General features: G+C 44.5%; 1 protein-coding gene and 1 long non-coding RNA gene across 3 annotated transcripts; one reads left to right on the forward strand and one right to left on the reverse strand.

Moving 5' to 3' along the window:
• Nucleotides 1-1328: 1328 nt before the first annotated feature.
• On the reverse strand, nucleotides 1329-9914 carry THAP1 (THAP domain containing 1). 2 transcript variants are annotated; one of them, XM_019953578.2, is made up of 3 exons: nucleotides 9600-9914; nucleotides 5204-5399; nucleotides 1329-4146 (listed from the first exon to the last, which is right to left on the reverse strand). In XM_019953578.2, exons 1-3 carry the CDS (start codon nucleotides 9668-9670, stop codon nucleotides 3838-3840), a joined length of 576 nt encoding a protein of 191 aa, XP_019809137.1. In that variant the 5' UTR covers nucleotides 9671-9914; the 3' UTR covers nucleotides 1329-3837. The 2 variants fall into 2 exon arrangements, with proteins under 2 accessions (XP_019809137.1, XP_019809136.1); XM_019953577.2 differs by having other exon boundaries at nucleotides 1329-4212; nucleotides 9600-9907.
• LOC139180139 (uncharacterized) lies at nucleotides 9856-11741 on the forward strand. Its single transcript, XR_011564447.1, has 2 exons — nucleotides 9856-9960; nucleotides 10426-11741. It is a non-coding gene; the product is annotated as an uncharacterized lncRNA (long non-coding RNA).
• The last annotated feature ends 642 nt before the right edge of the window (nucleotides 11742-12383 follow it).

Here is a 12383-nt window from a genome sequence, read left to right on the forward strand (position 1 = left end):
CCTGAATCGCTGTTCTGGAGCTGGCAAGTGGCCCCATGTCCTGCTTCTCTAGGACTGATATGCCTGTGTTAGTAGAGCTCAGTTTGACTCGCGCATCCTGGCATGGAAACTTCGCCCTTCGGAAGGGCATCAGGGTCCCGGGATTCTTGGCCTGCTACACCTGGGGACCTGGGGTGGAGCCTCCATCCTGTAAATGGGAGCTGGGTGGAGGAGGGGAGTCCTGATCTTTTGGCTGTACTTACCTGGAGTTTATTTAGCCTTTGATACACTTGGGGGTCCTAAGAAATACTGGCAGCCTCCCCTCGTGGGAGAGACATACCGTAGGCCACAATTGGGAACAGGTTGCAGAGGAGACACAAATGCCACAGTCTTGACTTTCTTGTGAGATTCAACGTTCCTGAAGGTTGATGTGCTGTACGCCCTTAGGACAACACGAAGACGTTAAATGGTTGTTTTTCTCCACTTATGGTAGCTACGGTGGGGAGGTCAGAGCTCCTTACGGAGTCATTCTAAAAATCATTTCCTACTTACCGTTAATACTGTAGCCTCTCTCACCAAAAATAGTTTAAAAAATCAAAGTTTATTCCTATCCCTTATGACGTTAAAAAAATGAAATTATGATCATCTTAAAACTCAAACTGCTATGAATTTGGTAACGAATAAAAATTTTGAAGATTCTGAGAGTTAAAAAAATATATTTTTCAGGAGAAAACTGAGTAAAACAAAGCCACATCCAAGGTAAAAATAATATATCAAGACATGGAATTGAAAGAGAATATTATTACTTCAAGCAAATTATTGTTATTTTAAGGACAAACTTACATTTCTTTCTTTTGCTTGTGTGCAAATCACTGTTTGCTTTGATATTTTTTTCTTTCACATCAAGGACTGTATTGATATTTTAATACACAATCATAGAAAAAATAATGTCCAGAAACATTGGTTACCATATCAAGAGCAATACTCTTCATTCAGTGGTATCAGATTCACATGGTCCCCAATACCAGAAGAGTAATAACCAAACAGGCAAAACTGTTCTTTCTCCTTTAAATGCTATTCATGGTTGGCCTTTTAAGAGTGTGGAACACAACTGCAAGTTTTCCTTCTATAGATCAAGTGGACTTTTATATATTAAGGGTCACGACTGACTTTATAAAAGTCATAGGTTTGGGGTGTGTGTGTGTACACAATTTTTTAAATAACTAAAGATGATCAGAAAATAGGACTTCGATCTTTAAAACAAAAACAACAACAAAATCCATGTCAAGTGGAACTTTCATCTGCCTTCACCATTATGGCTATACCTTCTAAGAAAGGGATTACACAAATTATAGTTAAAAGAGAAAATCTCATGTATTTAGGTTTCCAAGTAAAAAGTTTTGCTAGTTAACTTTAGACACCACTGTTTCTTAACTGCAATGACAGAAATATTTTTAGCACATGTAGCAGGCACACAATAAACATTTATTTTACAAAATTTTAAAACTTCTTTAATTTGGAATTTGATAGTTCAAACTACGCAGCAGTTCAAAGTGAAGTTTATAGTTGTGTTATAAACAAGTATTTTTAAAAGTGGCAACAAATGCTACTCTATTCCAGAAACTCATTTCAGAGAATCTAAACAGCACTGCTTACACATCCACGGTATACAGAGAACAGATGTCCAGTTGTCAGGGATATTTCACAAGGGGATTCTGCAGGGTTTGGAGGTGACGCAAGTGTTCAGTCATTTCTAGCTCCCTTCTAATTCTAAAATTCTACAGTTTTCCTAGCAGTTCTAATCAGGAAAAAGTTATTTCTTCTATTATTGCCAGACTATATCATTATAGATGGAAACTTCAGGATGTTACTATCTGTGCTTAAAATAAACGTCATCTTTCATACTATGATGAAACTCACAGGGGTCTTCTCCCCATTTGTTCCAGACGGAGACCTTGCCCTGTTGTTTCTGACCACGTTTCACTGTGACTGAACAGGACCTATTTTAGCCTGAATGTTCTCTTTCTCTTGGCAATGTCATAAACACTACAACAGACAAAATGAATTTTTAAAACATTTCAACAAACGTTACATTTCAAATTCAGAAATCAGCACCTGTACTTCAAATTCTGTGTTAAACATAGTAAGTGATCTAAATGCAAATAGTTGGTACACATGCTGTTGCTCAGTTCTCTCCAATTAGGGATGTCTGTCCCACAAAAAAAAGTAGCTTCAGGTTAATTCATAATCTAAGATGCTAACTGATTATGACGGTCACTTATACAATTAATGTTGGATTCCTGGTTCTGATGACATGGGGACACACACACACACACAGATTTCTTTTATGTCCATGACAATTTAGTTTTCACATATATATTGTGTAAAATATTTACCCACATATCCTCCAGGAATTGCTAGAGAGATGAAATGTAAAAACAAACTACTTAAGAGATTTTGTAGCTTCCAAAAACAGTGATGAGACCCATGAATCACTAGAAAAAGTCCTCTGATTCCTCAGAGTTAGTTCTAAGTGTTATCAGATGATAACATTTCAAGTAGTCATGATTTTCTACTTTTGAATCAAAGCACTGGCAAGACGGCAGGGAACCACACTGAGAATCAGGTCTACAAAAGACACCCCTGGACTGACGACCGCCAGTCTTTAATGCTGCCTTCAAAGGCCTGTGCAGCGCTTTGAAATACAAAATAACTATAGTTGGAGCAGTTACTCTAAATTTAAGCAGGTAATTCCTATGGCAGTGCTTGTTTACTCAGAACTGTTTCCATTTCAAACCTATGTAAAATTTCTCACAAAGTTAGAGCACAACTCACAGTATGAACAGAAACCGCAGCATCTGAGTCTCAATTTTGAGTAAAATAAGCATTATCTATTAGGATGCCTCTGAATACAAATGACTCATTTAGGTAAATAGGATGTGACTTCTGGCTTGTGGTAAAAGTGAAGAAATTTTCTTTTGTGTGATGTCTTGACAATCAATTCGTCAAGAGCAAGATTCCCACCTGATGCAACGAGTCACACTCTACCCACACGACACAGCTGGCAGAGACCTGGGTGCACACACACCCACAGTGGGGACCGGACGCCCCTGACCTCAGAGCAGCAAGAGAAAAGGCGAGCCCGGGGTCAGCCCCAGTGGCCGCTGCTCATCTCACTGGTAACGATGCGCAGTCTGCTTACTGGAGCGTGTGTCTTCCACTGGAGACACCCTTCTAATTCTATAATGCTGGGTGGGGGTGAGAAAGGAAGGGCCCCACTCTCTAAAAAAATTCCTTCTCTAACATCATTTAACCATTATGATTAAGTATGGAATGACACAACTCACCAAGTTAACTCTGATAAGGGATTAAGATAAATGAATCTGTCGACTTTACAAATAAGAATGTGTAAATATATATACTCTGAGACATCATGTCCTATGCTTCTGATTTAAAATGTGACTAAGTTCTTTCAATAAACTGCACTAAATTTTAACTTGAAACTTAAATCATCCTTACTGCACTGTTCTTGTTCTCTTTACTTTTTATTTTCATATCATGTCTATAAATACTTGAATTAAAAAACAAAAATCCCCAATCTCGAAACAAACTTACACTGAAGCTCTGAGGTTAGTTTATCACTTTTAAAATATTTTGCTAAAATGTAAAAACCCTGAAATTACAAACAAAAAATTTACAGTTTTACAGTATATATCTAATTTATTCTTTTAAAAAAATATTCTGAATTGCTTTTGTACAAGTTATCAAGTGTAATCTCTTTTCAAATGAAACTCCTCTCTAGGGTAGAAGAGGGTAGGTGGTATTGCCCCATGAAAAACCAATACCAATCTCACGTTTTCACGCTGGGACTTCGACTATCTCGAAGTAGTCATTGGGGAGAATCACGTAGCCCCTCTCGGAGGCGCCGTCCTTCTCCTTCTGGAAGTGCACCACCTCCTTCAGCTTCTCCAGCTGCCGCTCCTGCCGGCGGCACCGCTGCTGCGCGGTCTTGAGCTTCTTCCGGAGCTTCTCCACTTGCTGCTCCAGCTGGTGGATCCTCTTGCGCTGGTGCATGGTGTCCTCCACGGTGTAGTTGTGGTCGCAGAACACGGAGAGGTTGTCGGGGGTCTGGAGAGGAGGCATGAGCAGCCCGATCGCAGCATCGACCTGGGAAATGGGGGGCGTTAAAGGAGGCGGCGGGGGCTGTTCCTGTGGCTCCAGGAGATCTTCCTTCTGGAACAAAGACGCAGAGCGTGTTTGAGCTTCATTATTAAAAGTAACAGATTAAAAGAACAGACTAAATTCCGCACCTGTGCAATGTAAGAATATTAGACTTAGCTCTGCCTCCTTGGCATAGAAACAGTCTAAAATGAAAAGAATAGTTTTAATTTTCCTTTTTTACCTGAAGTAGAAATGGGACGCAAAAAAAGACAAAACGATTAATCGGATCTAATTAAACACTAGCACTGAAAACTGAGGGGGAAAATACTCTGAAAGTTAACTATCGATAAAGAAAAATCAAAACTTATCAACATATAAGCAGGAACATGGGGCTTTCCAGGTGGCGCTAGTGGTAAAGAACCTGCTTGCCTAGGCAGGAGACATAAGAGGCATGGGTTCGATCCCTGGGTCAGGAAGATCCCCTAGAGAAGGAAATGGCAACCCACTCCAGTACTCAGCTGCAGAATCCCATGGACAGAGGAGCCCGGTGGGCTGCACAAACACACAAGCAGGAATACAGACTGATCCTAAAGTAAGTTAAAAGCCAGGCTGAGTGTGAGAATATTTAACTTTACTAAACACTCTGTATTTTGTAAAGTATTTTGCTGTGAACAGGGGTCATTTACAAGGGATTGGTTCCAGGTAACAGTTCTATTCTTTTTTTTTTCTCCCCTCCCCACCCAGGTAACATTTATATTCTTAACACTGCTGTGGCTTTTCCAGGTTTTCTGCTGAACACATTAACTTTACGGAAAGAGGCCCGCCCAGTACTTCGTCCGCCCCTCACCTTGTCGTGCGGCTCGGTGCACAGGAATATCGTGGGGACAGAGGCCCGCCCAGTACTTCGCCCGCCCCTCACCTTGTCGTGCGGCTCGGTGCACAGGAATATCGTGGGGACACAGGCCCGCCCAGTACTTCGCCCGCCCCTCACCTTGTCGTGCGGCTCGGTGCACAGGAATATCGTGGGGACAGAGGCCCGCCCAGTACTTCGCCCGCCCCTCACCTTGTCGTGCGGCTCGGTGCACAGGAATATCGTGGGGACGGCGTCCTCTTTCAGCAGCTTGTTGTTGCACTCCCGCTTAAAGCAGTCCGGGGTGAAGTGCTCCGAGCAGATGCTGCTGTACTTGGTGGGCTTAAAGTTTTTCCTTCTGACAGCTGCCTCCCATTTCTTACAAAGACTGGGTCGAGTAAGAGGAAACCTAAGAAGATGAAACGATTCCGTTTTCTAGCCTTACTCAGAAACAAAAAGGCACACCCAGGCGTTCCTGCTTAGAAAAGAATTAACTTACAACCATCGGTGCTCACACGCCACGGAGTTTGATTAACGCACCTGCTCCCACTAATCCTGTTTTGACAGTTTTTCAGGTGTACCCTTATCACCCTAGTTGTTACAGACGTACTTGTTTGGACACAGAGAACAGGATTGTGGTTGCCAAGGGGGAGGGGAGTGGGGAAGAGCGGGACTGAGAGTTTGGGGTTACATATAGAGAAGGGATAAACAACAGGGTCCTACCGTGTAGCACAGCAAATCATAGTCAAAATCCTGAGATAAACCCAAATGGAAAAGAACATGGAAAAAAAATGCAGACCTATGTATAACTGAATCACTTTGGTGTACGGCAGAAACCAACGAAACGCTGCATATCAACTATACCTAGATAAAGTAAACTTTTAAAAAACAGACTTGTTTTAAAATCCTGTAACTAAAGTGAGCATCACTAGTGCGAAAAATAAGTCACCCCTCCTAGCATGGTATTCTTTTTTTTAAAGCAGCATTTCTTATAGGAATCTTATTGATCACAAAGCAGTTATAAGAATGTCAGATATATTGATGTATACAATCTAAATAGGTCAGGCTCATTAGGATTTACATTATGCAAAAACATACTTATTAAAAGGCAGCCACGTGGACAGACGCACGCAGCTGGCAGAGCAGATGATAGGAGGGTAGGTTCAAGGGCCCATGTGATGTTTTTCCCTCCTTTGCAGTAAATAACCTTCACAAACAGACACGTCTAATATACAAGGGTAAACCATATAGCTCCACCATCCAGCTATCTGTTTTTAATGCTTAATTTTTTATATTGAAGACACTAAAATTTTGGGTAAAATACACGTTATAGAGTGAATTTGTATTATTATTCTTTTTTTTACCAGTGGTCCTCTGTGTACTGTAAAACAAAACTGCACATTTATAATTATGTACTGAGACAAAGACGCTTTTTGTTTTCTTGAGCATCATCTTGACAAATATGAATCAAATTATAGTCAAATCATAATGATAAGGGAAAAAAGTATTCATTTTAATTTACCTCTTAATCGACTGAAATACATCCATTAGGCCCAGATAAAGAGAGATACGAAGCTTTTAAACTTATTTTGATTTTATTTTTTCAGGTAAAAGATTCAGTGAGTTGGGGGTATTGAAAAAAAGCCAAAAAAGTGTGTTTCGACTCTGTCCCACAGCTTCTCTTCCAAGTAAAATAGGCTCGAGCCTGACTCTGCTGTGGTCGTGGAGCCCTAATCTACCTTCAGGGTAGTCCCTTCTCTTTGCCCAGAACATCTGTTCCCACTACCATGTAGAAGCTGAGAAAGAAAGACTCCTAGAATGTTCTTGCTGGAAGTGCCTCTAGAAGTAGACACAGCAGCAACCACTGGGAAACTCAACATCCAGGGCCTCCTGACCAAGGATTACAATGCCGCTTATTTCTGAGGTCAAGATCCTTCCCAAAACTGTTCTTTTAGATAAGGGATGAGATGCAGATTAGCCCTTCTTTCGGTCAAATCAATTATTTAACCCCGAGCAGAAACTCAGTATTCTGAAACGTGTGAATGTCATCCCTAATCAGTGCCAATGAAGGGTTTTCCTTATGTCTGGATTCCTTCAGCCACATCATTAGAAATGGGGAGGGGGGAGCTGAAAGTCTGTGATCGCGTCACCATCTCCAGACCTATTCCTTCACTTTGGAAGTGCTGGAGGTCCACCCATTAGCTTTCAGAAATTCTAATAAATCAAGAGGCAACATTAGGAAGTGTTAAGTGTTCTATCTGTTTCTTGGAAGGGGAAAAAACATCAACATTCTCGAGACCTCTCTATACCCTACACACTCTGATTTTTGTTTTCATAGCAAACGTATAAAAATGCACCCACACTGCCTATTAAACATGGAAGGTCCTCACTCCCCCAAAATTTAAGATTTTGCTTTAGTAATTATTTACCTATAAATGTGTGGATGTGTGGATCACAACAAACTGTGGAAAATTTTCAAAGAGATGGCAATACCAGACCACCAGACTTTCCTGCCGCCAGAGAAACCTGTATGCAGGTCAAGAAGCAACAGTTAGAGCTGGACATGGAACAGCTGACTGGTTCAAAACTGGAAAAGGACTTACATTGTCACCCTGCTTATTTGACTTATACACAGAATACATCATGCAAAATGTCAGGCTGGATGAATCACAAGCTGCGATCAAGACTGCCGGGAGCAATATCAACCTCAGATAATGCAGGTAATACCACCCTAATGGCAGAAAGTGAAGAGAAACTAAACAGCCTCTTGAGGAAGGTGAAAGAGGAGAGTGAAAAAGCTGATTTAAAACAGCATTCAAAAACTGAGATCATGGCATCTGGTCCCACCATTTCATGGCAAATAGATGGAAAAAAAAAAACACAAAAAAACGGAAATCATGGCAGATTTTATTTTCCTGGGCTCCAAAATCACTGTAGATGGTGACTGCAGCCATGAAATTAAAAGATGCAAAACAATAGACGCTTGCTCCCTGGAAGAAAAGCAATGACAAAACCTAGACAGTATATAAAAAAGCAGAGACATCCCTTTGCCGACAAAGGTCCATCTAGTCAAATCTATGGTTTTTCTAACAGTCATGTGTGGATGTGAGAGTTGGACCATAAAGAAGGATGAGCGCTGAAGAATTGATGCTTTTGAACTGTGGTGTTGGAGAAGACTCTTTAGAGTCCCTTGGACTAGGAGGAGATCAAACCGGTCAATCGTAAAGGAAATCAACCCTCAATATTCATTGGACGATGCTGAAGCTGAAGCTCCAATACTTTGGTCACATGATGTGAAGAGCTGACTCAGTGGAAAAGATCTTGATACTGGGAAAGATTGCGGGCAATAGGAGAAAGGGGCGACAGCGGATAAGATGGTTGACTGGCATCACCCACTCGAAGGACATCAGTTTGAGAAAACTCCGGAAGGCAGTGAAGAACAGGGAAGCCTGGCGCGCTACGGTCCACGGGGTCGCAAAGAGTGGGACACTACTTAGCAACTTAACAACCACCTACAAACAATCTGTATAATCTACCACCGATTCTCCGTTAGCTATCATCCATTTACAGTAGGAAATTTTTGCAAGACACTTTAAACGTAACAGAACTTGTAAATATTGAATTTGGCCGATTGAAAATGGCATCGTGCGGACATCAGATCATCATTATCATTCGGTTGTGCGGCCCTTTTCAGAGAGGCTTTTTTCTTCTAGGACTCTGGCCGCAGCAGCGTCCGGGAGAAGCAGCCCCGAGGGCGGGGGCGCGCTAACCCTGACCCTGAGGACCCCCCTCACCACGCAAGACGCACTGTCACTGCCCGGGCTACACTGCGCATCTTGGCAGTCCCTAAGGCTTTCTCCGGAGTTCAGCCGTCCTTAACAGTGGGGTCCCAGAAGCTGAGTCCAAGACATGCTCCCTGACACCGCAAGGTGAGTCCTCACTTCACCGATGCCTGACCAGCAGGGTGGGAAAGGCAGGACTCTGCTTCTGCTTCAACTTCCCTTCTAAGAGTTATTACCACCTATCCTCTTCACCGCCCGGGTGTGGCACCCTCACAACCAGCGGGGGCACCATACAGCGCCCGCGAGCTTCGAACCCGCCACCCTGAGAAGCGCGCCAGCCTGAGTGAGGGCGGGCCGCCGCGGGGGCGCGCGCCGAGGACGCGCAACCCGGGCCCGATGCGGCTCTTGGGGACACGCCCACTGTCCGGCCCCGCCCCTCTCACAGGTCTCGCGCGGAAACGCGCCTGGCTCCGCCCCCGAGCGCGGCCTGCGCCCTGGGTCTCGTGCAGGCCCGCGCCCGGCCCCGCCCCTCTCACAGGTGTCGCGTGGAAACGCGCCTGGCTCCGCCCCCCGAGCGCGCCTTTCGTACCGGGTCTTGCGCACGCCCCCGCCCAGCCCCGCCCTTCTTACTGGTCTCGCGCGGAAACGAGCCTGGCTCCGCTCCCCGAGCGCGGCCTTAGCACTGGGTCTCGCGCAGGCCCGCGCCCGGCCCCGCCCCTCTCACAGGTCTCGCGCGGAAACACCCCTGGCTCCGCCCCCCGAGCGCGGCCGCGCGCCCCCCGCGTCCCCACTAGGGCTCAGCCCCGCGAGCTACGCGGGGTCCTTACTTGTGAAAAGAAACGGGTTTATCCTTGTCGTATCGGTTCTTGCAGCCGTAGGCGGAACAGGACTGTACCATCCTTCCGGTCCTCAATTACCTCACTTCTGCCGCCCCAGCAGGCAGTTGAGGCTGTTACCAGTGTCGCCGCGCTCTGCTTTGACACCCTCGCTTCTTCTGTAGCTTTGGCCAACAACCAGACTGATGAGGGCCTCACTCGGGAGTCACTAATGTGCCCGTTTTGTTGTTTGCATTAGCGGAAAGACCACAGCCATCGCCCGTCTCCCATCTCCAAGATGGCGGAGGCAGCTTCAACCTCACCTCTCGCGAGGAGTTCGTCCTACTGTTTCTGATTAGCCCTGAGGTCAGAGGTAACGTTCCCTGGGACGCAGGCCATTGGCTGAGGCCCGGCATTGCGGAAGTGGGCGGGGCCCCCGAGCTTCCGGAAGGAAGAAGGAACTAGCTGGGAGGAGAGGGGCGGGAGCGCAGGACCAGTCCCGCCCCCTTCGATGCTTCCCGTGCGGCCGAGGTGGAAGAATTAGGTGATTCTGTTGGGTCCGCTGGCCCAACCAGAAGCAGGACAGGTGCAAAGCTGAGGTGGGGTCGGGTAATTGGGTTCCTCTCTTTAAAAGGGGAGCCACAGTTGGAGTGATTTGTAGAACGTGCTGGGCTCCTCTCCATCCCGGTACCTGCCTCTTTAGGTATTCGGAGCTCTGAGGAGCTCGGGGAAGAGATCGCAACAGTAAAAGCGGACACCCGCACACACGCCAGGCTCAGTCTTCCCGGGAGGCCGAGACTAAGGCCTTGGCTGATGTAATAATTCTAACGGTCCCCAGGTGCTGTGTTGGGAAAATCCGTTTGAAGGACGTTTTTCCTCCTTGGCTTGCTCCTTTCGTCGGTGTGGATGGCGAACTGTTGTCATGGCTCTCTCTCTGTCTCTCTTTTTTTTAATCGGCGAGCAAGGCTGGCACATCTTCATAGAGCAGCTGTTCTAGTAAGGGGAAGACAGACCAAAAAAATGTAAATAAAATCACATTGTGCCAAGATGCCTGAATCTGAATACATTAGAATGCTGTAAGGCTAAGGGTAGAGGAGAGGGTCACTGCCTAATGTCTGAGAAGGGAACATTTAACCAAAGAATGGGAAAAAGTCTAGTAAGGAAGGATGGTGGGGAGAGCATTTCCGGTACAGGGAATGGGTGCTAACTAAGGAGATCAGGCAGTAGAGTTCTCTCTCTTCTGGGAACCGAATGGAGGCTGTGGGTAGAGCCCAGTGAGCCAGGGGAGAAGGGCATGAAGTGAGGGGAAGGCTTGTAAGTTGTTGGTCTGGATGGTAGCGCAGTGGGAAGCCACAGAGTCATTTTAGGCCTCAGGGAGATGTGATAAACATATTTAAAAGGTCATTGTGACTGTGTATCAGAAAGGGGTAACAGAAAGTGAGCAGACCAATTAAGAGGCAAGAAAGAGAATGGTCTAAGCTGGTGGCAGGGGATAAGTATGTAAGAGGTAGAAACACCAGGGCCTGCTGCTAGTTGGAAAGGAGGAAGAGAAGAATCAAGGTGGAGTAGAAAATGGCAATGCACCCCAGTGTTCCTGCCTAGAAAATTCATAGGCACAGGAGCCTGGTAGATTTCAGTCCATGGGGTGGCAGTCAGACACGGCTGTGCACGCACACACACACGAGCTTCTGGCTTGGGCACGTAAGATGGATGGCAGTGCCTTTTACTGAGATGCCGATGGCCTAAAAAAAAAAAAAAGCAGCCAACAGCCGTGTCCCAGCAGAAGAGAGGACTTCGAGGGTTGTGAGTGGTTTTGGAAGCTGGGTCATTGGAGTTGTAGGAGTGAGGAGTATAAGAACTGAAAGAATAAGCAGTTCTCAGGGTCTGAAATGCAGGCTACTAAAGAAGTGTGAAAGATCTCAGCCAGTCCAGCTGGCGCTTTTGAGGTTTGTGATCTGGTCATTTCACTTAATTGAATTTCCCTCCCAAATTCTGTTCTTCCCTCTTCTGTCTTCCAGCTATCCATAATTTGGAAATGAATAAACACTCTTATTATTTGTTGAATATTATCCCAATGTTTCCTTACTTCAAAATGGTAAATTTACTGGTAAAGTGAATTGCATGTAATTTTAAAATATATATTATTGAATTGAACCGAGTGTTGTGTTTTTCTTTGTAAAAACAATCCCCCCAAACTAAATTTTCACTGTGTGGTCTGCAAACCAATTTATTTGCTTAATAGAAAAATAATTTTCACTAACTCTAACCCATCATCAGCTTTTATTACTTTGTCCATTTCTTAACATGTCCTAAGGCCAGGATTAACTGTTCCTTACTTGTCAAGGGATGACTTCAAGGAAGTCTTTCAAAGACTTCATCATACTTTCAAAGATGATTGTCTGCTTTTTAAAAATGTTAATGGAGGTGTGGAGTTGGGTTATTTATTTGACTTTTTTCTTATTTCTTAATAAGTTTAAATTAAAAAATAAAATACACCAAAAAACATAAAAATGTTAATGGAAGCCACCCAAATGTCCATTAATGGTTGAATAAGTTGTGGCAGTCATAAATGGAGAACTATATGGCAAGCAAAATAAAGCAGCCCCACCACATGGACAGTTCTTACGAACATAATGTTGAAGAAATCAGGCACACGAAGGGAATTACAGGATGGTGGTGATGCCTCTGTTGACTGAAGTGATGGTTGAACGGTGTGTTCAAGTAATGAGGCATCATCTGACCCTGATGACTTACGTTTGGTGTTTGTTTGACTTCAGTAAAATAGCTTATTAAGCA

Source organism: Bos indicus, chromosome 27 (genome assembly GCF_029378745.1).
Source record: "Bos indicus isolate NIAB-ARS_2022 breed Sahiwal x Tharparkar chromosome 27, NIAB-ARS_B.indTharparkar_mat_pri_1.0, whole genome shotgun sequence".
NCBI classification, from domain to species: Eukaryota; Metazoa; Chordata; class Mammalia; order Artiodactyla; family Bovidae; genus Bos; species Bos indicus.

Coding starts and splice junctions, on each gene's coding strand:
- THAP1 (XM_019953577.2), bottom strand. CDS start 9,670: ATGGTACAGTCCTGTTCCGCCTACGGCTGCAAGAACCGATACGACAAG. Junction 5,400..9,599: donor AAACCCGTTTCTTTTCACAA/GTAAGGACCCCG, acceptor TCATCTTCTTAG/GTTTCCTCTTACTCGACCCA. Junction 4,213..5,203: donor GCACCGAGCCGCACGACAAG/GTGAGGGGCGGG, acceptor TCTTTGTTCCAG/AAGGAAGATCTCCTGGAGCC.